The sequence below is a fragment of the Peromyscus californicus genome, unplaced genomic scaffold (assembly GCF_007827085.1).
Source record: "Peromyscus californicus insignis strain IS unplaced genomic scaffold, ASM782708v3 Scaffold_4__1_contigs__length_199733344, whole genome shotgun sequence".
In the NCBI taxonomy this organism is placed as follows: domain Eukaryota; kingdom Metazoa; phylum Chordata; class Mammalia; order Rodentia; family Cricetidae; genus Peromyscus; species Peromyscus californicus.
The window spans coordinates 23,433,676-23,460,150 of NW_026294562.1; the positions used below are offsets into that span (position 1 = coordinate 23,433,676).

The following is a 26,475-nucleotide window of genomic DNA, read 5'->3' on the forward strand; positions in this document are numbered from 1 at the left end:
GGTGATGAGGGAAACTATCATCCTATAATGTCTTATATTTCATAAAAAAATATAATTGCATTAATTATATCACTGGTAATTACAGGAAAAAATTTATAAATCAAACCTTAAATTCATGTTTAGTTGCTTAATGTATAATCTGACAAGTACCTTTCCATTAAAAACAAAAGAAGGAATTATGGCCCATAAACATTATACTCATATTTAAGAATATGGCAACTCATTTTTGAATATCTGCTTTAAAAATATTTATTACAAGAGCTGGAGAGAGAGCTCAGTTAAGAGCACTGGCTGCTCTCCAGAGGACCTGAGTTAGGTTCTTAGCACATACATGGTGATTTACAACCATCTGGTCTCTGTGGGCACCAGGCATGCACGTGTTACACAGACACATGTGCAAGCAAAACACCCACACACATCAAATTTTATTTTATTTATTAATTAATTAATTTGGGGTTTTTTGAGACAGAGTTTCTCTATGAAACAGCCCTGGCTGCCCTGGAACTCACTTTGTAGGCCAGGTTGGCTTTAAACTCAGGAATCACCTGCATCTGCCTCCCAGGTGCTGGGATTAAAGGTGTGGGCCACAACGTCCAGCGCATAAAATTTTAATTAAAAAAATTACCCAAGGGGGCTGGAGAGATGGCTCGGCAGTTACAATCACTCGATCCCCAAGAGTGAGGACCTAAGTCTGAATCTCTAGCACCCACATAAGAAGTTGGGTGTAGTTGCACACTCAACTGTACTTGGCCCCTGTATCTCACTGCTTAGCTAGTCAAAGGCAAGTGAGACTTCTCTAGAATGTTCAAAGGTATTTGCTTATATATGTATGTTTTGAAAAGGGTTGCCTGTATCTCAGGGTGACCTCAAACTCATAATGTAGCCAAAGATGACCATGAACTCCTGTTTCCTACCTCCACTTCCTAAGGTCTGGAACTATGGAAGCACATCACCACATGGAGCAGGAATTTATTTTGACTTTAACACATTTTCAGCATTATACATGCATTATAGCTGAGTCACTAGCTATAATTCATTTCCTACGTCTTAATAGCTGATGCAGTATCAACTTTCTCATGGCCGTACTATTAATACCTTCTTTCTTGTTTATTTTTCCATTTCAGACTATATGTGTAAAAATTCATTAGAAATTAATACATGGTAAAGGGTCTCAAATACAGTTTTCTATACTTTTTTTTTTTTGAGACAGGGTTTCCCTGTGTAGCCCTGGCTATCCTAGAACTTGCTCTGTAGAACAGGCTGGCCTCGAACTCACAGAGATCTGCCTGCCTCTGCTGCCTGGATCAGTTTTCTGTTTTTAATGCTTTACAAAATTCAAACATCAAAGCTAAAGAAAAGTGTTTCAAATTAGCACAGACACATAAAGTTGTAAATGTACATTACTATAAAGAGAAAGCCACACCAACCTTGAATAAAAGACAGTTCGGAAAGAGAACAGGAGAGTGAGGTAAACAAACAGGGAGGGGCACACAGGAGGAGGACGATGGGAGGCAAAGGCACTTACAGCCCAGCTGATAACCTGAGTGCAGTCTCCAGGACCCACAAGCAGAGAGAATGGACTCCACAAACAGTCTTCTGGCCTCCATACATAAAATGTGGTATTCGAGTGAATACACATGCACACCATTCATGAAAAATGTAAAAAAGAAAAAAAAACCTGAATACTTTAACAAGTCTTCAGTAGCTAGACCACTGTTTGGCTTCTTGAGGGAAAATTTGATCTAGAAAAACTATAAACAAAAGTTTTGATTGCTTGGTAGGTTTTTTCCAATGGTTTCTTTTTGTAGCACTCCTGCTTAAAGCTCAGGCTAGCCTCCAACTAATCACAAAACAGCAACCTACTTATCTCAGGCTCCTGAATTTTAAAAATGCAGCCGTGAGCCACCACATTCAGCTAGGCAAAAGTTAATTCCACAGTACATGCTAAACTTTATGATGAAGATGTTCTGAGACTTTTTAGGTTAGCAATGTTCTCAGTGTCTTAGTAATTTTCATACAGCATACTCTAAACTAAATGAAATAAAAAGTGATTCCATTTAACAAATACCCATGTTTGAAGAATTCAGTAAGCATATCTTAATAGATCGCTCACAATATAGCTCAATTGGCAGGGTGCCTACCTAGCATAACAGAGGCCCTAGGATCAGTCCCCAGTACTGTCTAATAAACCAGGGTGGTGGCACACAGGTGTCTAAATGTTAACCACTATGGAGATGGAACCAAATGAAATGAGTTCAGAGTCACCTTCCACATCAGCCAGCTTCTGGTCCACCTGGGCTTCAGCAGAGCATCTCAAAACAGCAGCAGAAGAGTTTAAGAATATCTTAAAAGAGGCTGGAAAGATGGCTCAGTGGTTAAGAATATTTGCTGTTATTCCAGAGGACTCACATCTATAACTCCAGTCCCAGGGGATCTGACATCCTCTTTTGACCTCTGTAAGCACCAGGCACACACATGATGCATATAGACATACATGTAGACAAAACACCCATACATATAAAATAAATAATTTCAAAAGAATGTGTTTTGTTTTGTTTTTCAAGACAGGGTTTCTCTGTGTAACAGTCCTGGCTGTCCTGGAACTCGATTTATAGACCAGGCTGGCCTCAAACTCACAGAGATCTGCCTGCCTCTGCCTCACAAGTGCTGGGATTAAAGGCATGCACCACTATCACCTGGCAAGAATATCTTAATTCTAAGAAAGCATTAAAAAATAATATACATGACGCTAGGTGTGGTGGTGCACACCTTTAATCCCAGCACCCAGGTAGCAAAGACAAGAGGATCTCTGTGAACTTGAGTCCAGTCTCATCTAAAAGGTGAGTTCTAGGCTAGCTAGGGATATACAGTGAGACTTTTTCTTTAAAACATGTGTGCGCATGCACATGCACACACACACACACACACACACACACACACACACACACACGATGGAAGAAAAAGTTATTTTCCCCCTTGAGGCAGCCTCAGTTGGCCTAAAACTCAAGATTTTCCTGCAAGGCATCCTAAAATCCCAAACTAGAGTTACAGGCAGTTACTATTATGCTGATTTTGTTTTACTTTTAATTTACTGTTTAATTTATTTTAATTTTAATCATGTGTATGTGTGTGTATTTATGTATACCATATGTGTAGGGGTGCCCCTCAGAAGCAAGAGTTAAGATTCCATGGAGCTGAAGTCACAGGCAGGTCCTAGGAATCAAACTTGGGTCCTCTAGAATAGTAAGATATTTCTTAACTACTGAGGCATCTCTCCAGCCCCCATTGCTTTTGACATTTAATTAAGCATATGTGTATGTGGGGGGGGGGGGGAAGCAAATAAATCCATAGAGTCTAGAAGACAGTGTCAGAGTCCCTGGAACTGAAGTTACAGATGGTTATGAGCTACCTAATATGAGTGTTAGGAACTAAACTCAGGTCCTCTGCAAGAGCGGTACACATTTTTAACTGCTTAGCCATCTCTCCAGCTTCCAGATATTATTTTTACGTAATATACCACAATTGGACAAATGTCTGCTGCATACTACACAAACTCCTCAACTCTTGTTTTAAGATTAGACACTATCTGTTGTGGAATATTTGCATACTGTGTGAAGATATATTACTGTGATTGGTTTAATAAAAAGCTGAATGGCCAATAGCTAGGTAGAAGGTATAGGCAGGCCTTCTGGAGACAGAGAGGTCTCTGGAAAGAAGAAAGGCATAGTCTCCAGACAGACACAGAGAGGAAACAGGAGGTGCAAGATGGAAGAGAGGCAACACCATGTGGCAGAACATAGATTTAACCACTTTTTTCTTTTTAACATAGATTTAAAAATATCGGTTAATTTAAGTTATAAAAGCTAATTGAAACAAGCTTAAGCTATAGGCCAAGCTTTCATAATTAATAAGAAGTCAGAGAGGCAACACCATGTGGCAGAACATAGATTTAACCACTTTTTTCTTTTTAACATAGATTTAAAAATATCGGTTAATTTAAGTTATAAAAGCTAATTGAAACAAGCTTAAGCTATAGGCCAAGCTTTCATAATTAATAAGAAGTCTCCGTGTCATTATTTGGGAGCTGGCGGGACAGAGAAAGACTTGTTACATTTGGTGTCCAACGTGTATCATGCACACAGAGCCCACTGCTCACAGCATATAGAGGCGTGGCTCATTTTAGAGGCCCTGATATGAGAAGCTGATGCACTACGCTGGAGCAGGCAACTAGACAGAAACACCTGCCAGAGTGCAGACACAGCAGCTTCCCAGATCTAGGATGGTTTGGTGCAGCTGGGGCGGTTAGATAGAGCCAGCCACCAGAGCCCTGTGGTCGTTTAAAGTTTGTCTATCAGTCAGAGAACACCGTAGACTGAAGAAAGTCAGGTCCAGACTGAGAAAACCTCAGAACAGGTAGAGTATGTTTTAAAATGTGCTAAAGAAATAAAAGGAAATGGGTATAGACAGTCATAAAAAATAGTTTAAAAATAATAAAGTAAAGCTTTCAAAGAAAGAATAAAATAATATTAAAAAACATGTAAAGATGGGAAGTACACAGGGTATCTGGATCCTGTATGACACTTTGTTGACTTTGAAGTTTTTAAATGTTAATGAGAAAAAAACAATAGCTGCTGAGAGACACTGGATTATGGAAACTGCTAAATTAAACCAACCTATATATTTTAAGAATGTCTTAACTTCGAAATGGAAGTTAGAATATATGTTGTGTTGGGGAGAGATTATGCCTTTGTTTCCACAGGAAACAAAAAGTTATGGTTCTCTTCAAAATTAAAAAGATCAGCTTTGATTGGGGGAGACCTCCTGAGGATCTTAGCTACAGACATGAAGGAAAAGTCCAAGAAAGACTACAGGACAGGTCACACATATGCTGATCCCTCAACATGAGAACAGCTATGAGAATGGATGAGACATGGTAAATCTTGTTGGCTACAGAGTCCTCATGACTTATTATTACATGCCATCTTCTAATATGGCATGGATAGAGATTTGTATTACAGTTTGGTTATGCAGTCCAAGTCGACTTATAAAGTTGGCAGATAACTTTTACCTGCTCAAACACAGAACAAAAAAATCATCTTTAGCTGATTTGTACACACCACACATTCCATACTTGTGTAAATGCAGATGTAGATATTACCTTTAAACATTTGTGTGTTTTTTGGAAAAAAAGGACCAGACACCAAAGAAAACAAGTAGCCCAGGTGACCCAGCCTCAAAATACCTCTGTTGCAGTTTCCTCAAAATTCTGCACGCAGAACAATCTCAAAGCTGCTAGCTGAGATGGTCCAGCCTCACAGACTACTCCAGCCAGGACTTCAGATAAGCCCTACACTTTCCCATTACACATAGACTGGACAACCAATGTTACAGCTAGTTTTCCCAGGACTTGACCTTTATCTCAATTTTCTCAGAGTCCCCTAAAGATGCTGTTGCCTCCAGACAACAGGAAAAAATTTTAAGAATACAATGCCACAATCCCAAGAGATGGGGTAGGTGGTTTTTGGTCATTTGGTGGTTTATAAATGTTTGTCATTATTTAGGGAGGTTGTTTGCAAGCTGATACTGGTCATGGTAAGGAAGGAAACAAACAAGGGAGGTTGGATTTAAGGATCTATTTTTGAAAAAAAAGGGGGGAGGTATATGGAAAGGATAGCATAAAAGGGTAGACTGTTGAATCTACTTTAAACTAAAAACCAACTACTAATCTCAAATATTTTACATTGGTATGGATTTTTGTATACTGATATAAATTTAAGGTTATTTTCATTAGAAAATACTATTTCTATTCTTGTTTAGGATATTTTTATATATTGATACTAATTTAAGGTTATTTTTGTTATATTGTATATGTGTTTCTACTCTCATTTAAGGTACTGTGCCTATGCAGATCATTTGAAAATTTAATGTAAAGTTCTTGTCCTTTAAAGTTATTTAGGCTAATATAGAAATACAGGTTAACAGTCATCTGTAACAATCAAACTTACAGTCATGTTATGTATGTTTTCTAGGTCAAATAGAGATCTATTTTAAATAGATATAGTCTTCAAACACTTCAGAGACCTTCTGATTACATAGAGCTTTTCTTGACAGTGAGACACGTCTGCTCCTAGCATCATCAATTTACTTCAAGAGTGGATGATGGGCAGCGAAGAACCTCCACATGGAGTTTGCTTTCAATGTGGCAAGGCTGGCCATTTGGGCAAGGGGCTGTCCTTGCCTCAACTACTGACAGTATGCTGTCCAAACTGGACAAGCACGACACAAAACAAGGCAAGTGCTGAACTTCGCCATACAAGGTAGGTCAATCCTTCAAAATTCCAGCTTCACAGAAAAGTCTGTCAGATATTTTAGGCCCACAGACCAAAGATGGATGCCCCAACATTGCAGAGGAAACTTAGATGACTGTCTAGACAGCCAGATGTCTCTGTCATTTCTTAGGTTATACAGATTATAACCATGTGTAATAAGATCTGATGCCCTCTTCTGGCATTCAGGAATACATCCAGGCATAACACTGTATACATCATAAATAAATAAATAAATAAATCTTTAAAGATGTTATGCCTCTTTTAAAAAAAACACAAACAAATAAACAAAAAACTAAGTTACAAGAGCTAGTTGAGGGCTGGAGAGATGGCTCAGAGGTTAAGAGCATTGGCTGCTCTTCTGGAGGTCCTGAGTTCAATTCTCAGCAACCACATGGTAACCATCTGTAATGAGATCTGGCGCCCTCTTCTGGCCTGCAGGCCTACATGCAGACAGAACACTGTATATGTAATAAATAAAGAAAAATCTTTTTTTAAAAAAAAGAGCTAGTTGAGACAAGCCTAAGCTAAAGGCCAAGCTTTCTTTATTTCTTTTTTTTTAAATAATTTATTTAAGTTTATCTTATGTGCATTGGTGTGAAAGTTTCAGATCCCCTAAAATTTGAGTTACAGACAGTTGTGAGCTGCCATGTGGATGCTGGGAATTGAACTCAGGTCCTCTGGATGAGCAGCCAGTGCTCTTAACCTATGAGCCATCTCTCCAGCCCAAGGCCAAGCTTTCATAATTAATAGGAAGTCTCCATGTCATTATTTGGGAGCTGGTGAGACAGAGAAAGACTTGTTACAACTATCATCCTCATTTTAAATCCAATACTATTTTTTTATATAGTATCTGGATTTTCTCACACCCATCTCAGAAAAACCATTGACAATGATAATGCCATTGAAAAGTATTTAGTACCACTTAATATTAAAACAACTTCTTTTTTAAGAACTTACACCCTGTCTGACAAACGTGGGATTCTATTGAGTTTGCCTCAAGAATATAAATAACTCAAGCCGGATGGTGGTGGTGCATGCCTTTAATCCCAGCACTCGGGAGGCAGAGGCAGGCAGATACCTGTGAGTTTGAGGCTAGCCTCCAGAGTGAGTTCAAGGACAGGCTCCAAAGCTACACAAAGAAACCCTGTCTTGAAAAACCAAAACAAATATATATAAATATCTTACATGTCTCTTCTGCATACCAAAGTATGTAAGCAAATTTTAAAAACCATAAAACTATAAAGCAGATATACAAACTACTTACTACTTTAATATTTATAAATGAAATTAGTTACAATGTCTTTTTTTTTTTTTTTAGGCAGGGTCTTGTAGCCCAGGCTTCCTCAAGCTCCCTATAAAGCTAAAGACTTACATGCATGTACCACTACACTACACCTAGTTTATGCAGTGCTGAGGGATCAAACCCAGGACCTTGTGCACGTATGCTAGCAAGCACTCTACCAGCTGAACTACATTCTCCGACACAATGGTGCTTTCATTTTTGTTTGTTATGGTTTGTTTCTGAAACAGAGTCTGACGTGCATTACTGCTGACATGAACTTGCTATGTGGATAAGGTTAGCCTTGAGTTTGCTGCAAGTCCTTCCTCCTCTCTGTGCCTCCAGAGAGCTGAGATTCATAGGCATGTGCCACCACACCAAGGCAAGTGTTCTTAGAGATCTAAAAACTACTACTAGGATGAAATATAAAAAACAAATAATTATTACTTGGGAAACAAAAGAAAAGATATATTTTTCTAATATGAATAATGATTAAAGTTTTAACATTATTTTATAGATGCTGGATATATTAAATCTGAAAACTAGAACTGGACAGAAGAAAACAGAATTTATTTATTTATTTAGAGACAGGGTTTCTCTACGTAGCCCTGTCTAGCTTAGAACTTGCTGTGTAAATCAGACTGGCCTTGAATTCACAGAAATCTGCTTACTGCTGTCTCCCAAGTGTGAATGTTGAGATCAAAGGGGTGCACCACCCCAGAAACCTCCTTTTAAACAACAATTCAAAGTTTTAGAACAGTCTAAATTGACCCAGGTTCACTGCTTTCCAGTCTCACTAATCGAGTACTGAGTAGCACAGTTTAGGAGTCAAATAAGACTGGAAGTTTTAGGAATTCCATATGGTTGGTAGTACAAATATTCAAAGACTTGGCTCCTAAATCACTAGGAAGCAATTATGAGGCAATGCTCAATGGCACAGCCTTTTAGTACAGGCAGAAAGCAGAGAAGCTTCAAGTTCAGTGGCACAGTCCCTCAGCTTGTGTCCCAGGTTCATCAGTTCACAGTAGCAATGCTCACCAAAGCTCTGGTAGACAATGTACACAGTGAGAGTGATTGCCTAAGCTTGGCATCCTCCACCCTTTAGCTACTCAAGGATAACTAGAAAGTAAATCGATGCCTTAGTACTTTAAACAATTTCCACAATCTTAACATATTAACAAAAAACACTGTGGCTTGTCTTTTAAAAAAAAATTAGACAACTACAGTAAGTACCTACAATTCTAAAGTTCATATCGAGAAAAATGAAAATGGTTAATTTTCAAGAAAATAATGCTCGGGGGCTGTCAGTGGTTAAAAGAGCTTACTTCTCTTGTAGAGGACCCTGGTTTGCTTCCCAGCACCATCCCAACTCACATTCATCTGGAACTTCAGTTCCAGGGGATCTGGTGCCTTTTCATTTTATTTTAACCTCTGCCAGTACCAGGCACACACATGGTGCACTTACATACATACAGGCAAAATATTCATACACATGAGATAAAAATAAATCCTTAAAAAAGTAACTTTAAAACCATTTAATCAAGAAAACAATGCTTTATTTGAGACAGGCCCATTATGCAGCCCGTGTTGGCCTTGTATTCACTATGCAGCTTGGCCGAGCCTTCAATTTGGGGTGATCCTGCTGCTTCAGACTCTCACAAGCTGAGCTGCTAGCCAGGCGCCCCCTCACCTGGCAAATGAGCAATGCTTTAAGAGCTCTGGGGAACTGCACAGCCAAACTGTACTTACCTGCTGAATAATTTTGGATGTTTTCTGAAGATTTTCTCTGGGAGGGACTTTACCAAATAATTTCCATCCAGGAGCACTATGAACAACTGATTTGAGTTCCTTTGTCCTTTTTGGGAAAAGGTTTCTGAAATACAGAAAGTTTACACAAATTGTTTTCCCACAACCAGGGAATTATTAAATAGTAACTTTAAAAGTATTTATTTCTAAAGCAAATTCAAGAAACTTTTAAATAAAATTATTCCTATTACTTGTACAAATATTGTTTAGAATAACACAACCCAGTTAAGAATACCTGACTTATACAGATGTATTAGTGGAATCATCAATACAGATATTTTTTTTCAGGCAGGATATCTAATAGCCCAGGCTGACCTCCAACTAACTACCTAGCCTATGATGACACTGAATTCCACCTGCCTCCACCACCCAAGTACTGGGTTTATAGGCACATGCTACCCTGCCCAGCTATCAACAAAAATACTGACAAGATAAACAATAAGGAAAGGTGAAAGCCATAAATTATATTCACTTTAAATTCATGATTCAGATACTTAACTACAAAAGCCAAGAATCTGAGAGTTTAAGAGCTTAGGTAACATAATATATATATTTTCAAAAACACTCATTCTATTTTGTGTGTATGTGTTACACGTCTGAATATATGCATGTGCACCATGAACATGCAGCAACCTCTTGAGGTCAGAACAACATTAGAACCCCTGGAATTAGAGATGTAGATGGTTGTGAGCTACCATATAGGTGGTGGGAATTGAACCTGGGTCCTTTGTCAGAATAATAAGAATAATAATTACCTAGCTAGCTCTCCAGTCCCAGGTAATAGAATATTTTGAAAATTACTATTTAACTACTTTTAGTAATACTTTTTAAATAATAAAATCTACTGTTGTCCCACAGTTATTAATTGCTTTTCCTAAAACAACTACATAACAAAACTTTTACAGAAAGGCCAGCACATAATCATGGAAGAAAGTTGTCTCTCATGGAAGATCTAACAAAAAGAAGCAAGGGGTAGATGAAGGGAGGGAGAGACAAGCAATTTCAAACCACAATGCATGGTCTATTAATTTTGCTTGTTATTACGTTTATGATTGATTTTTAGTGTGTGTGGGGGGGGGGAGGGGGGTGTGCATGCTTGTGTCACTGTGTGTTGTGAGTGGAAGTCACAAGATACCTGTGGGGGTTGCTTCTCTCTTCATTCTGTGGGTCCTGGGGATTGAATTCAGGTTGTCAAGCTTTATCCACTATGGCATCTACCTTGCTGCAATGGCTGATTAAAGTATTTGATATATATATACTTTATCAACTTTGCTTCATAGCTCCACATTTATTTTTTGATATATGCTCTGTGGTAATAGAAATCTTTAAGCATTTCTTTTTTAAAAAATGATATTATTCAGCTTTCTCAGGAGAGGGCACCTAGAGGATGGTGACTGAGAAGGAGCTTTCCTGGGGTTTCCAGCTGCTGCAGAGTGGGCAGTGATATGGCACAGTGCATCCAGGAACACACGCCCAGACTTTGTAGCCCCTCAGTAAACTGGCAGCCTCATTCCTGCATTCCTCAGCCCTTTCCACGTGGAAACTGACCTCAGCAAAGGCCATTTAGCACCAATGTGCCAGTCCTCTTTCCAATCCCCACAAACTCACCTGTGTCTTGGCACCAAACAACTTTTGCCAGGCTCTCTTTCCTATTATGTTCTTTTCATTCTGAAAGTCCTCCTTCTGTTCACATTAATAAACAGAAGAAAACCTCCATTGTCATGGTTTATGTAAAGAATTATTAGAAGTGACACCAAGAAAATTCATAAAACAAAAATAATTATAAGCTGATCTTAATCAAATTTAAATATCTGCACTTCAAAAAATATCACTGCTGCAAAGTGCGCAGCACGTGAGAATTTAGATCACCCCTCTACCAAAGTAGAACTAACTAGAAATAACTACTTTAGAAATTCAGAACTTCATCAGCTATTTTTAATAACCAGATAGAGAAGACTACTGATTTTTTTAAACGTGAAAAATATATGTAAACCAATTACCATGCCCCATTAGAGCACCCCCTTCCACTCCCTTGTGGCAATGGGACAGTCTTTGTTCCTGGAGTGGCCAATGAGTACGAGTACCAGGGCAAACAGTGGAGTGACAATCTTCAAATCATGGCCCTGTACACTTGGTTGGTCTGGTAGTGCCCTTGGGCCCTGGCACAGACATCATCAGCACCAGTCTCAGTTCTCACCACAGCAGTTTACCAGGGTGTCTTTCCAAACTCTAAAGAAGTCAGGAACCTTTGATTCCCCTTTTTGGAGCCAAAGGTGTAAGAAAAACATGACCACAGAACTAACAGAACAGAAACCTGTAGCCACATTAAAAAAAATAATACATTTTGCAAAAGTAGCTTGTAAAAATAAATGTCAGCCTTCAGCAAACAAAAAATCAGCAAGTGCTAAGAAATGGGACAAACATATTTAACATAGTCCCCAGAATGTCTAATTCTCAACAACAAATTATAAAAACATCTAGAGAAACAAGACAAAAACCATCTATGAAGAAGCCCAAACAATATGATTATTACTGAAAGATGTTACATCAATCTAACCACTCTAAAAAACACAGGAAGCCATTGACAGCTAAAGGAAATGCACGAGCAAAAAGAAAATACTAACACATAGACATTATGAAAAGGGGAGCTGGAGAGATGGCTCAGAGGTTAAGAGCACAGGCTGCTCTTCCAGAGGTCCTGAATTCAACCCAGCACCCACATGGTGGCTCACAACCATCTGTAATGAGATCCAGTGCCTTCTTTCTGAGTGCAGGCACACATATAATAAATCTTTAAAAAGAGAAATTATGAAAAGGAAAAAACAATATTCTCTGCATCAAGGACACTTCCAGCATTTAAAAAGAGACATGTAGGAGGCCATGGGAATATACCACAGTGACAACTAGTGTTTAACCAGAAGCACGAGTCTCTGTTCGGGTACCAGATATTGGTAGCTCCGAACACTGTGCCAAAATTAATTTTTTTTAAGTCATCCAGTCTTTATTTTGCTATGGGCTCCCTAGAATGACAATACAGCATACAACATAATATTACTCCGCCACAGGAAGGAACAAGTTCTGATACATGCTACTACAATACAGATAAACCTTGAAAACATGCTAATAAAATGAGAAATAAAGGAACTAGTGCTATGTAACTCCACTTATATAAGGTCTTAGTTAGGGTTTCTATTGCTGTGATGAAACTACTACCAAAAACATCTTAGAGGGGAAAGGGTTATTTCCCTTACACTTCCCCATCACAATTCATCATCAAAGGCAGTGAGCAAGAACCGATGCAGATCCATGAACCGAAGCAGCAGTTAAGTGCTGCTTAATGGCTTTCTCTCCATGGCTTAGTTAGTCTACTTTCTTATAGCACTCAAGACCACCAGCCCAGGGGTGACAGAACCCACATTGGACTGGTCCTCCCACATCAATCACTGTAGAGGCCCGGAGAGGCTTCCTAGTAAGACTTTACTTAAGGTCAGAGAATCTGAGCTTGCTTTACCCAGCAGGGCTGCATAATGGGATGATTTGGCCATGGGGGTTGTTACCAGGTGTATTGAAGAGTCTGCACTTGGCTGTACATTGTGCTTTGATCTTGAAAAGGGGAGGTCTTTCACCCTGCCCATTGGTAGTATATAAAAAGCCCTTTAGAATAAATCTCGAGGCAACTGGGTATTGATCCAGGGCCCTCCCAAAGCTATCCTGTGTCTCTGTCTTTCTTATCACCTCTTTCTTTCTATCTATTGTTTCCTTCTTCCTCTCTACTCCCTCCAAGAACCCTTCACCAGGTCAGAGCTGGACTCCGACAGACTCCCACAAATCACTAATTAAGAAAATGCCCTACAGGCTTGCTTAGAGCGGGATCTTATAATTTCTCAATTCAGGTTCCCTCCTCAACTCTAGTTTATGTCAGGTAAACATAAAATAGCCAGAAACAGTAAGATACTAAGAATAGACAATTCATAGAAACAGGACACAGAAATATTACTAGGAGCTGAAGAGGAAAATGAGTTCCACTTCCTGATGAATTAAGAGTTTCTGTGTGGAGTGATAATTTCTGTAAGTAGATAATGTGATGATGTACCACCCACCATAAATGTGCTTAATAACACTGACCTATACACAAACATTCTTGCACACACACACACACACACACACACACACACACACACACACACACATTCTTATAAACAACTAAAGCAGTAGTTACACCATGTATATTTTACCATAATTACTTAATTTAATTAAGTTAACATTTTGGTGTGATACTAGGGATTGAACCCAGTGCTTTGTAAATGCTATGCAAGGGTTCTACCACTGAACTACAATCCCCAGACCCTTAATTTTTTTTTAAGACAAGTTTTCTCACTATAGCACCTAGAAGGTTCTCCAAATGCTAGAGTTAAGTAATTTGCCTGCCTTGGCCTCTTGAGTAGCTGGGACAACGGTGTGCCACCACAACCAATAAAAGACCCTGTATCAAAAATAAGACAGAGCTGGACATAGTGGCACTATCATCACTTAGTTGGAAACCAGTTGGGTCTATATGGTTAAGTTCCAGGCCAACTAAGGCTACATAATGAGATCCTGTCTAAAAAAAAAAAAAAGTGGAGAGATGCTGGCACTCCAGAGGTAATCTTAACACCCTGGGAATACCACCCCCAGGAGAAACATGTTTGACCACTCAGCCATTACTCAGTTCCTCTGATTACCGAGTGAGCCATGAAGAAGATAGAAGACAACACAGTTTTGTTCATTGTGTACATCAATGCCAACAAGCACCAAATCAAAACAGGCTACCAAGAAACTCTGTGACACTGATGTGGCCCAAGTCAGTACTGACTGCTGCTGCTGCTACTACTGCTTTGATGGTGCCAGCAAAATTGGGACCATCTATATTGAGTCCCATGAATAATTCTAAAAATATTTTCTTCACCATAGTCCCCCACCCAAAAGTAACAGGGATGAAGGAATATACTGATGTTGATTTCTGGCACATGTCTGAATATGCAGGCTTGCACATGCACACACACACAAAATAAATAAAATGTCAATGTTTAAATGCAAGAATAAGTTGGGCAGTGGTGGTGCACACCTTTAATCCCAGCACTCGGGAGGCAGAGGCAGCAGATCTCTGGAAGTTTGAGGCCAGCCTGGTCTACAGAGTGAGTTCCAGGACAGCCAGAGCTATACAGAGAAACCCTGTCTCAAAAAAAAAAAAAAAAAAAAAACCTCAAAAAGAAATAAAATAAAATAAATGCAAGAATAGTAAAGTATTAAGCTATTAATATTATTCAGTAAATTAATATGTTAAATGTTATTTAACACATTTATAGGAAAATTATATGATCATCTCAATAACAGCAGAAATTGTTAGGACCTGAAGCAGACTTCCTTTATTTGACAACAGACACTTACTAAAACTATTCAATAAGTTATTCATTTTTGTTTTGTTTTTGTCTTGGTTTTGGGCTTTTGGTTTTTCAGACAACCACATAGCTGGCTTTCCTGGAACCTACTAGGCAGCCAAGCTGGCCTTAAACTCACAGAGATCTGCCTACCTCTGTTTCCTGCATGCTGGGATTAAAGGCGTGTGCCACCACCCCCAGTTCTTTTCACTCTTTTCAGTGTGTGTGTGTGTGTGTGTGTGTGTGTGTGTGTGTGTGTGTGTGTGTGTGTTTGGATGTTTTGATTGCATGTTGCATGTATGTGCATGCACCATCACATGTGAGCAGTGCCCACTGAGGTCAGAAGGGCGAATCAAATCTCTAGAATTGGAGTTACAGATGGTTGGAAGCCACCATGTGGGTGCTGGAAGTCAAACCTGGGTTCTTTGGAAGATCAGTGACTGCTCTCAACTGCTAAGCCATCTCTCCAGCCCTTACAATAGGTTATTCTTGATAAAATGCCACAAACAAATTTTTCTGAAATCAGAAACAAGACAAGGATTATACCATCCCTATTTCTATTCAACATTATATTGAAGATTCTTACTTAGTACAATAAGACAACAAAGAGAAATAAATAGGGAAGACTGGAAAGGAAGAAACCAAAGTCCTATTTCACAGATAAAACTAAAAATCAGTGTTTAATTCTGTTTCCAAAAAGAGCAACTGGAAATGTAAAATACTGCAAAATACAACAACAAGGGAAAAAACACCAATAAGTTAACCTGGAATGGATCCAACAAAAGTTTACAAGGATCTAATTGAGCCAGGTGTAGTGGTGCAGGCACTCGTGTGGCACAAGCAAGCAGATCAAGGCCAGTCTGGAGAACACAGTGCGTCCGTGACAGCCAGGGCTATGGAGAAAGACCTTGTCTCAAAAAAAAAGTTAATGAAGAAAATTAAATGATATGATCATACTGAAATATATATTAAGGATCTAGTGGGAGGGCCAGGGAGATGGTTTGGCATGTAAAAGTGCTATAAAGGCTGAAGCAGAAAGATTACAAGTTTGAAGTCAGTTTAGACTACATACAGTGAGTTAGAGTGGACACCCTAGAGGGCAAGACTGCTTCAAAACAAGGAAAAAGAAGCAAACAACAAAATAAAGGAAGACAAGTCAGAGGGCAATCACTGTTCAAGGGTGTTCAATGGCTGTATTTCAACTGAACTGGCATAATTGCAATTTCTAAGGCTGGACAAAGGGTTCATCAGTGTATATCATATATAATGATAATTCACATCTGTTACCTATTTGATTTTTTTTGCATTTATTTATTTATGAGGAGGCATACAAATGGTACAGTGTGATATGGAGGTCATAGAGAAAACTGCAGGAATCAGTTCTCTCTCTCTCTCTCTCTCAAGCACCTAGGCTCTTTTTTTTTTTATTTTTATTTATTTATTTATTTATTTATTTATTTATTTATTTTGCTTTTTCGAGACAGGGTTTCTCTGTGTAGCTTTGCCCCTTTCCTGGAACTCACTTGGTAGTCCAGGCTACCTAGGCTCTTTTAAAAAGTAATTACATTTATTTATTCATTTGTGTGTATGTGTGTGATTTGCATGTGAAGGCCAGGCTGACTGGGGAGAGCAGGACTCCCTCTTCTACTATGTGGGCCCCAGGGACAGAAGATTCCCAGGCTTTACCTGCTGAGCCACTTCCTGCTCCCAGTTAGAATTCTATAACACAGATGAATAATTCTCACTGCAAATGTTTAGGATCAACAGCATTTTAGATTCAAGTTTTAAAATTTTATAATACTTGAATAGATTTCACCAATTAAAGATCCCTATCTATAAACAAATCTGAAATGCTTAGAAATCCTAAATTTTCTGAGCATCTCGCAGGCACCCAAGAGCTCCACATTTTAGGGCTGGGTATGGCAGAACATGTGCCTACATTGTACAAGGCCCTGAGTCTAATTCCAGTACAAGAAACAAAACAAAAAGGCTTCAGATCTGTATCTTGGTTGAAAGCTTGAGGAGCCATCAGATTTCAGGAGTTCAGATCACCAATGTTCACACTATAACCCTGGAGGGGCTCTAACCTGGGACATTTCCTACAATGCATGGGCCACGCTTTTTCTGCGTCTAACTTTAGGCATAAATATCTGAATCAAAACTGATAAACATTTCATGATTTTCTATACTCCTCTTAGGGTCATTTCACATGTATATAAACATTTATCTCACACATCACATTCCCTGGGCCACATGGTTTGAATGGGAATAGCCCCCATAGGCTCCTTCATATATTGGAATGCTTATCCATAAGGGAGTGGCACTATTTGAAAAGGATTAGGAGGTGTGGTCCTGTTGGAGGAAGTGTGTCACTAGGGGTGGGTTTTGAGGTTTCAAAAGAACACACAAGGCCCAGAGTCTCTCTCTTCCTGCTGCCAGTGGATCTGGATGTAGAACTCTCAGCTACTTCTCCAGCATGGCTGCATGAGTGTTGCCATGCTTCCTGCCATGATGATATGGACTACACCTCTGAAACTATATGCAAGGCCCAATTAAATGCTTTCTTTTTTTTAATTTAATTTTTTTTTTAATTTTTATGTGTATAAGTGTTTTGCCATGGATGTCGGGTCTCCTGGAATTGAAATTACAGACAGTTGTGAGCTGCCATGTAGGTGCTGGGAACTGAACCCAGGTCTTTAGGAAGAGCAGTCAGTGCTCTCAACCACTGAGCCATCTCTCCAGCCCCCTTAAATGCTTTCTTTTACAAGAGTTCCTGTTGTGGTATCACTTCAAGCAACAGAACACTGACTAAGACAGAAGTTTTTTTTAGAAGGGGAGGGAGACAGAGTCTCACTCACTACGCTGCCTGGTTGTCCTAGAACTCATTATGTAGACCAGGAAGGCCTCAAACTTGGGAGATCTGCCTACCTCTGCCTCCTACTGGGATTAAAGGTGTGCCACTAGAGACAACAATAAGCTTTTGTATGAATAATTAGCTCTTGGAGGGACAGGAGTACAATGAACAACCCTTCCTACCCAACCCCTGAAAGCTACCATCAACTCAAATCAGCAGCCAGAGTACATGAACAAGTAAGTAGTGCTTATAAGGGGGCAAAACAGAGTTCATTTTCTATACCAGGAATACAGTCACATGTAAAGGAGATAACCATACAATAGAAAGATGCACTATTTTAAAGTTTCAGGGTTTTTCTACAAACTCGGTAAAGCATAGCTTCAAATAATTCAGTACAGTTGGGACTACAAATATCAGAGCAGACCGCGGAGGAAGCAAGACAGTGTGAAACACTGCTAAACTGGGTGTGGTGATAATACCTGTAGTTCCAGCACATGGGTGTACGGGCAAGAAGATAGTTCAAGGACAGTCCAGGCTGCCTGCCCAAAACCTGACCACCTACCTTCTATCTCCAGGTCCCACATGGTAGGAGAGGATGGACTCCAGCAAACTGTCCTCGGCCCTCCACACATGTGCTGTGGCTACATATCACTACCCGACACAAGTAAATAAACAATTTTTATAGGATAAAAAATGTAACAATAGTTACTGCATATCAGAAAAATCTTGAGGCACAGAATGGTGCATTCATCTAATATGCAGGAGGCACAGAGCTGCAGCAGCTAGGGCAACAGGTAACACACCGCCACACCTGGCTTCTGTTTTCCCATCAAGCATCTTTTGTCAATACATAGAGACTAGGAAGTGATAGAATTAATCTATCTTTTCCTCTTTAATTCATTTTCCACTCCAACTACCATCCTCCCATACACACCATATTCACATATACATCTATCAGCACACAAACACTTTATCTTTGATTTTACTGATTTATTTCAATCTTTTTTGTTTAAAAATCAGTTGCTAGCCGGGCGGTGGTGGCGCACGCCTTTAATCCCAGTACTCGGGAGGCAGAGCCAGGAGGATCTCTGTGAGTTCGAGGCCAGCCTGGGCTACCAAGCGAGTCCCAGGAAAGGCGCAAAGCTACACAGAGAAACCCTGTCTCAAAAAACCAAAAAAAAAAAAAAAAAAAAAAAAAAATCAGTTGCTAAGTTAGAACTAAGAAATAGCATTAGTTGAGAAACAGCTTAATTTTCTATATTACTGAAAACATAAAGAAAAAGGAGGGGCTGGAGAGATTGCTCAGTGGTTAAGAGCACTGGCTGTTCTTCCAGGGGACCAAATAAGAATACCAACACCCACAAGGTGGCTCATAACCATCTGTAACTCCAGTCCCAAGATATCTGACATCCTCTTCTGGTCTCCCAGGGCACCAGGCATGCATGTTTTGTACAGACATACATGCAGACAAAACACCCATACACAAAAAAATAAGAAGAGAGAAAAAGATGAGGAAGAAGAAAAAGACAGAAGGAAGAAGAAGGAGGATGAAGAGGAAGAAGGCCAGAAAGTGGTGACGTACATCCTAAATCCCAAAAGCAGGCGGATCTCTGGTGAGTCTGAGGACAGCCTGGTCTACAAAGCGAGTTCCAGGACAGCCAGAGCCGTTACACAGAAAAACCCTGCCCTGAAAATCCAAACAAACAAACAAACAAATAAAAAGGAAAAAAAAAGGAGGGGCATGCATACCAAGGAAACATATGGGAGTGAGAAAAAAGGGAAAAGAAATCTAGCAATACAAACATTCCCCCCCTTTCCCTGGTATGGCTTTTACAATGGTTGACAAATGACAGTGGGCTAGTCCTTGCTATTTGCTTCATCCATCTGTGTGGCTGCAATCTTCTAAGATTTCTTCACTTCTTTCACAAAGATTCATGAGAGACCATGAATCTCCTTTATTGAAGGAAAAACTGACCTTCTAAGGAGCAAACCTTACTGATACCATGCAAGTTTTCTGCCTCTGGTTTTGTTTTTAAGGTTTATTTATGTTTCACTTTATGTGTATGGGTGTTTTGCCTGCACGCATATCTGTGCACCACATGTGGTAGGTTCCCACTGAGGCTGGAAGGTGTGGGATCCCTTGGAATTGGAGTTACAGATGATTGTGAGCCACCATGTGGTTGTTGAGAATTGAACCCAAGTCCTTTGGAAAAACAAGTGCTCTAAACTTCTAAACCATCCTCCAGCCCCTGCCTGAGATTTCTTGACTAACAAATCTCTAGTGTCTGAGGCTCTAAGAATTCTAAGCTCACATATAAGTGAAAAAGCACAGTAAGTTTCAGGGTCTCTCAAACAGGAATTTGACAATATAGAAAACTGTAAACTGCCTTACTCTGACTCTCCTTACTGCCAACATATCATCATATCAAAACAGATTACAACTACTTCAATCAAAAGAGTAAAAGAAGTTTAAAAGATCAGAAATCAAGGCCAGATGTGGCGGTGGCACACGCCTTTAATCCCAGCATGCTGGCGGCAGAGGCCTGCCTGGTCTAACACAGAGGGTTCCAAGCCGGGCAGAGCTACACAGTGAGACCTTGTCTCAAACAACAACAACAACAAAATCAGAAATCATGACTTGATCTTCAAACTTGTTCCTCAGGAAGCTGATCTGCTAAGAATACATCAACTTCCTGAGCTTTGAACCTAAATTTTCCTGAAGAACAGAAGGCCAAAAAGAATATTCTAGAGAGAGAACATAACTGATTCCATGAAGCCGAGGTACTGTCTCTTTAAAATTCAGTACACTGAGCCGGGCGGTGGTGGCGCACGCCTTTAGTCCCAGCACTCGGGAGGCAGAGCCAGGCAGATCTCTGTGAGTTCGAGGCCAGCCTGGACTACCAAGTGAGTTCCAGGAAAGGCGCAAAGCTACACAGAGAAACCCTGTCTCGAAAAACCAAAAAAAAAAAAAATTCAGTACACTGGCTATTCTGGAGTATTTTGGATTAAAGATCTGGCACAAAGATTACTTACATTCTTTCCAAGCCTCAATCATTTTTTCATTTAAAAAAGACTTTACTTTCAGATACACACACACACACACACACACACACACACACACACACACACACACACACAGGACTTTTCAGCCAGAAACTAAAAAAAAAAAAATTTAATTCTAAGATTTTTCTTTCTCAGGCTGTTTCTGGATCTTGTCTTTGTCATGATTAAAAATTCTAAAAATAAAAATAAAGCATTTTTCTTTAATACACAGTACTTAACCACCCTAACTACATTCAGAAATCAGAACTATTAAAAGAGAAAAATTCATCACCTATTCTTTGTCAAAAAAAACAGAAATTATAGTCGGACATGGTGGCACACACCTATAATATAAGCAGGAGGGAAATGAAGGAAGTGGAGGAGGAGTTCAATGTTATCCCCCTCCACAGAGGCAATGTGAGCCAGTCTGGCTACTTGGACTACTTAATAAAACACAAAAGCAAAACCAGGTTGTGGTGGCGCACCCCTGTAATCTCAGCACTGAGGAGGCAGAGGCAGGTGGATCTCTGTGAGTTAGAAGTCAGTCTAGTCTACAAAGCAAGTTCCAGGACAGCCACAGTTGTTACACAGAGAAACCCTGTCTCAAAAACTTGAAACCAAAAACACAAAACACAAAAACAAAAACAACCACCACCACCAATGGCAACCCAGACTCTCATTTTATAGTATTTTACAGCTGGCATGATGGCTCTTGCTTGTGACCTCATCACTTTGGAAGCTGAGGCCGGATGATCCTCATGAGTCTGAAGCCACTCTAGGCTGTGAATTTCAGGCCAGTTTGGGTTACAAAGTCAAAGTCTGGTTGTTTTAGGAATTTTAGCTGGGCATGGTGTTTCATGCCTTTAATCCCACCATTCAGGAGGCAGAGGCAGATGGATCGCTGAGTTTGAGGCCAGCCTGGTCTACAGAGTGAGTTCCAGGACAGTCAGGGCTCCACAGAGAAATCTTGTCTCAAAAAGAACTGCAGAGACCGTATATTTAGCCAAGGCAAAGGTTTTTCATCAATGAGACTAGAGAGATGGCTCAGAGTTTGACAATGCTTCCTATTCTTCCAGAAGACCCAAGCACTATTCTGTTCCCAGCACTCACATTAGGCTGCTTATAATTGCCTTTAACTCCAACTCTATGGTATCCAAGACTCTGTTCTGGCCTTCTCGGGGATACAAAGACCCACTAACATACATAAATAGTTCTTCATCAAGAGTGAATGGAGGAAAAGGATGCAGGGGAGAAGATAAAATGTATAATACACTTGAAAGAAACTGTCTATATGAAACCTAACATGATGTACAGTGAATACACACCAGTAACATACTTTCAGAATTGATGTGCTTACATGAATGTAGGAGGCCACAAGCCTTCTCTAAAGATGTGTACAGTTTGAAGCAATGGTGCACTTACAAGCATCTTTCTTGGGCAGCTGTCTGTAGTTTCCTGTAAATTCTCCTCATACTCAATGACCTTACTAGTTCCAAGAAACACTGATGACTCCAATTCTGACACTAGCCATGATCACATCTAATAAACATTTGTGATAGTTTCTTTCTTTCAAATGACACTAATCTTGTTCCTGTGTTCCATCCAACAGTCACGATGCTAGACACTTCACCTCATTCCCAATTATTTCCATCCTTCACACTGTTAAAATACCATCAGGTAAACAGTTCATTTCTTCACCTGCTAGAATAAAGTTCAGCTGTATTCACATTAGGAAGTCACCTTAAGGTATGTTCTTTTTCTTTTAAGAAAAAAAAAATATGTATAGGTGTTTTTGTCTACAACATGTGTGTCTGTGTATCGAATTTGTGCCTGGAACCCAGGGAGGCCAGAGAGTGCATCAGCTCTCAGGGGACTGGGGCTATAGACAATTGTGAGCTACCCTGTGAATGCTGGAAATAGAATCTGGGTTCCCTCGAAGAGCAGCTAGTACTGCTAACTGTTGGCCATCTCTCTGGGGTGGAGTGGGGGACAAACAGACAGACAGACACAACACACATATACACACAGAGACTGTCTTAGTTATAGGGTTTCATCATTGTTGCAATGAAACACCATACCCAAAGCAACTTGAGGAGGAAGGGTTTATTTGGCTTACACTTCTACATCACTATGCATCATCAAAGGAAGTCAGGACAGAAACTCAAACAGAGCAGGAACCTAGAGGCAGGAGCTGATGCAGAGACCATGGAGGGATGCTCCTCGTGGCTCACTCAATCTGCTTTCTTATAGAACCCAGGACCACCAGTCCAGGGATGGCCTCACCAATAATGGGCATGGCCTTCCCACTACAATCATTAATTAAGAAAATGCCCTACAGGCTTGCCTACAGTCCAATCTTATGGAGGCATTTTCCTAGTTGAGGTTCTCACCTCTCAAATGACTCTTGCTTGTTTCAGGTTGGCACAAAGCTATCCAGCACAGAGATAGAAACAGAGAGATGGAGACAGATAGAGACAGAAACTGAGAGAGATTCTGATTTATTTTATGTGTATAGATGCTTTGCCTGCATGTTTGTGTGTACATCGTGTGAGTGTCTAGTACCCATAAAGGCCAGAAGAGAGCATCAGATTCTCTAGAACTGTAGTTACAGATGCTTGTGAGCCACCATGGGGGTGCTGGGAACAGAACCTGGGTCCCTACAAAAGCAATAAGTACTCTTAACTGCTGAGCCATCTCTCCTGCTGTCCCCCACACCCTGCCACCGCTCCCAGCAGCTTAAAAGTTTGTACCCCAATAGTCTATGTCTATATTCAGAGGAAAAAATAAAAAAAGATACAGTTCTTAACTTCAGGGAGTTTGGAACTTCACACACACACACACACACACACACACACACACACACACACACATTTACAAGTAAGTGTGTATGTAAGTCTCAACACTTTGACTTTAGCTCACTAATTCTCAAAAATGGTTAACCCTTGTAACTATCACAATTTAATTATGGAGGCAGCATTCAGAAGGGACACACTAATACAACTCTGCACTCTCAGGATTTTCCCAGAAGCTGTTTCCTTTCCCATCCACAGCACTAGCCTAATAGCTTCTCTGACTCTTCCTGAACCCAAGGAATTCCTTACAAATACAGCAAAGGTCTAACTTTCCACGCAAGTAGTTTCATGTCATTTTACTTTCCTCAAAAGAAAAGTCAGGTTTCAAAGTTTACTTTTACTAGGGTTCATTAAAGGCCAATAACATAAATGTATGTGTCACTCAACTTATTAGCTATCCTATCTGACAAAAACTGAAAGTCTTACTTATTACTTACATTACCTACACACTGCACTTCAGTGATATCAGCTACTACTATGTCACTATTCCAGCTGCCATTAGGCCTTGGCTTTAAGTCCCCAAATATCTGCCACACTGCTACAAGTTACTATTCTGAAACACAATTCTAAGCATGTTTTAGCTTTGTTGTTGTTGTTTTTAAGAAGGAGGATCCAAGGGATCTGGCTCAGTTGGTAGGATGCTTGCACGAAGCCCAGAGCTGATCTCCAGTACCACATAAACCAGTCTGGTGAGCACATCTGTATTCTCAGTGCTGAGGAGGTGGCCACAGAAGATCAAGATGTCCTCAGCTATGAGAAAACTGTCACCCTGAGATATGAGAGATCCTTTGACTCCTTCCTCCCAACTCACAATTGTTAACCACTAATAAAAATGTTTTTGTTCATTGGAGAGTGGGGGACAAGATTATAGGCCTGGTAGTACAGGACTATACTATCAGAGGGTAAGGAAGAGGACAGATGAGTTCAGAGCTAGTTGGGACAAATTACTGAGAACCTACCTTAAAATAAGCAAAGGCTAGAAATATATCTTAGTTGTGACAGCATTTGCTTAGCAGGTGTGGGAGCCAGAATCAATCCCCAGGACTGGGAAAAGCTGTTCCATGCACTGCTGTCATCCCCACTGAACACATCCAACTTACTTGGTCATATAAATTTAGCTCCAACCTGTGTGCCTCTAGTTTTCACATTACTTCATGTAATTTGGGGTCCATCATACTGATGAGTATTGTGCTGTACCAAAAAGCTTTGTACTACTTCATGTACAATTTTGGACATTTTGCTATGTGGCTGTACTTCTGACAGCTTAATTCCAAACCTGCCCTCATTTGATAGAAAGCCAATATTGATCTTTAGTAAAGAATTTCCTCACTTCTTCCTCCAAAGTTAATCTCTGTTACCTTGAAGCTACTACAACCTCTTTATAACACTAATCAGGGAATATTTTAAATACTGGTTTTATAGGATTATCCTTAATTGTTGGTGGTGTTGTGGTTGTTGGTGGTGGTGGTGGTGGTGGTGATGGTGGTGGTGGTGGTGGTGGTGGTGGTGGTGGTGTGTGTGTGTGTGTGTGTGTGTGTGTGTGTGTGTGTGTGTGTGTGTGCATGTGAAAACAGAGGCTGACCCTGGGTATCTTCCTCAGTCACTGTGGTGGTGTGAATAGGTATGGCCCCCACAGACTCATATGTTTGAATGCTTGGCCCATAGGAGTGGCACTATTAGGAGGTGTGGCCTTGCTGGAGTAGGTGCAAACTTTTGAAGGAAGTGTGTCACTGTGGGGGCAGGTTTTGAGGTCTCAGATGCTCAAGCTAGGCCTAGGCATTCACTTATACTGCCTGTAGATCCAGATGTAGAATTCTTAGCTACCTCTCCAGCACCATGTCTGCCTGTACACTGCCATGTCCTGCCATTATGATAATGGACTGACCCTCTGAACTGTAAGCCACCCAATTAAATGTAACAGTTGTAAGAGTTGCCATGGTCTTGGTGTCTCTTCACAGCAACAGAAACCCTAAAACAGGTAGCAAGCACTTTACCAACTGAACCATCTTCCCAGTCCTACCTTAAGTTTTAGATAAAATATCTTATCTATTTTCCTTAATGTTCAGTGTATATAATAGGCCCCAATTAAATTTATTGAACAAATAAACAGTAAGAAAACTGCACAATAGCTCATAAGAACTATGTGTGCTGGTTAGGCATGGTAGGACACATCCAGAATTTCACTAATCAAGTGGTGTAAGATCCAAGCTAACTTGTACTATTTGGCTAGATCCCATCTCAAACAAACAAACAAGACCCACAAGGAACTGACTTGTTCCAGAGAGCATACCAGAACCAGGATACTGTGCTTCAACATAAAGAACTTTCTTAGCTAGGTGGTAGTGGCACATGCCTTTAATCCCAGCACTTGGAAGGCAGAGGCAGGAGGTTCTCTGTGAGTTCAAAGCCAGCCTGGTCTACAGAGCCAGTTCTAGGGCAGCCAAGGCTACACAAAGAGACTCTGTCTCAGAAAGAAAGAGAGAGAGAGAGAGAGAGAGAGAGAGAGAGAGAGAGAAAAAAGAAAGAAAGAAAGAAGGAAGGAAAAAGAAAGAAGAAAGAAAGAAAAAGAAAGAAGAGAGAAAGAAAGAAAAAGAGAGAAAGAAAGAAAAAGAAAGAAGAAAGAAAAAGAAGAAAGAAAGAAAGAAAGAAAGAAAGAAAGAGAAAGAAAGAAAACAAGACAACAACAAAACTTTCTTATAATACCTTCAGCAGTGAAAGAATTCAAATGGGACAGGTAACAGCTATCAGTATACCCTCCAAAAATAAACCCCCCTAATATCTGCTGTTGGTATTGTTGCACTTCATGGATATTTTGCTCATCTATGACCAGTTAGGTGAAATTCCAAGTATAACCAAAGATATCTTGTATTTCCTATATGGTGGTGTGCCTCTACAA

The 26,475-nt window shown here is 40.0% G+C and overlaps 1 protein-coding gene across 7 annotated transcripts in view; it reads right to left on the bottom strand.

The window, feature by feature from the left end:
• The window catches only part of Tbc1d12 (TBC1 domain family member 12), a 105,958-nt gene that overhangs the window by 47,897 nt on the left and 31,586 nt on the right, over nt 1–26,475 (bottom strand). For 3 of the 7 annotated variants that reach the window (XM_052713598.1, XM_052713594.1, XM_052713593.1), the window contains one exon: nt 9,358–9,481. The exons of 3 other annotated variants lie outside the window; for them this stretch is intronic. Coding sequence is in view for 2 of the 4 variants with exons in the window: in XM_052713594.1 (XP_052569554.1) it covers nt 9,358–9,481 (124 nt within the window). In the remaining 2 variants the exon portion in view is untranslated. Of the gene's footprint in view, nt 1–9,357; nt 9,482–26,475 lie in introns of those variants that run through there. One more of the 7 variants, XM_052713599.1, reaches the window with a different exon arrangement.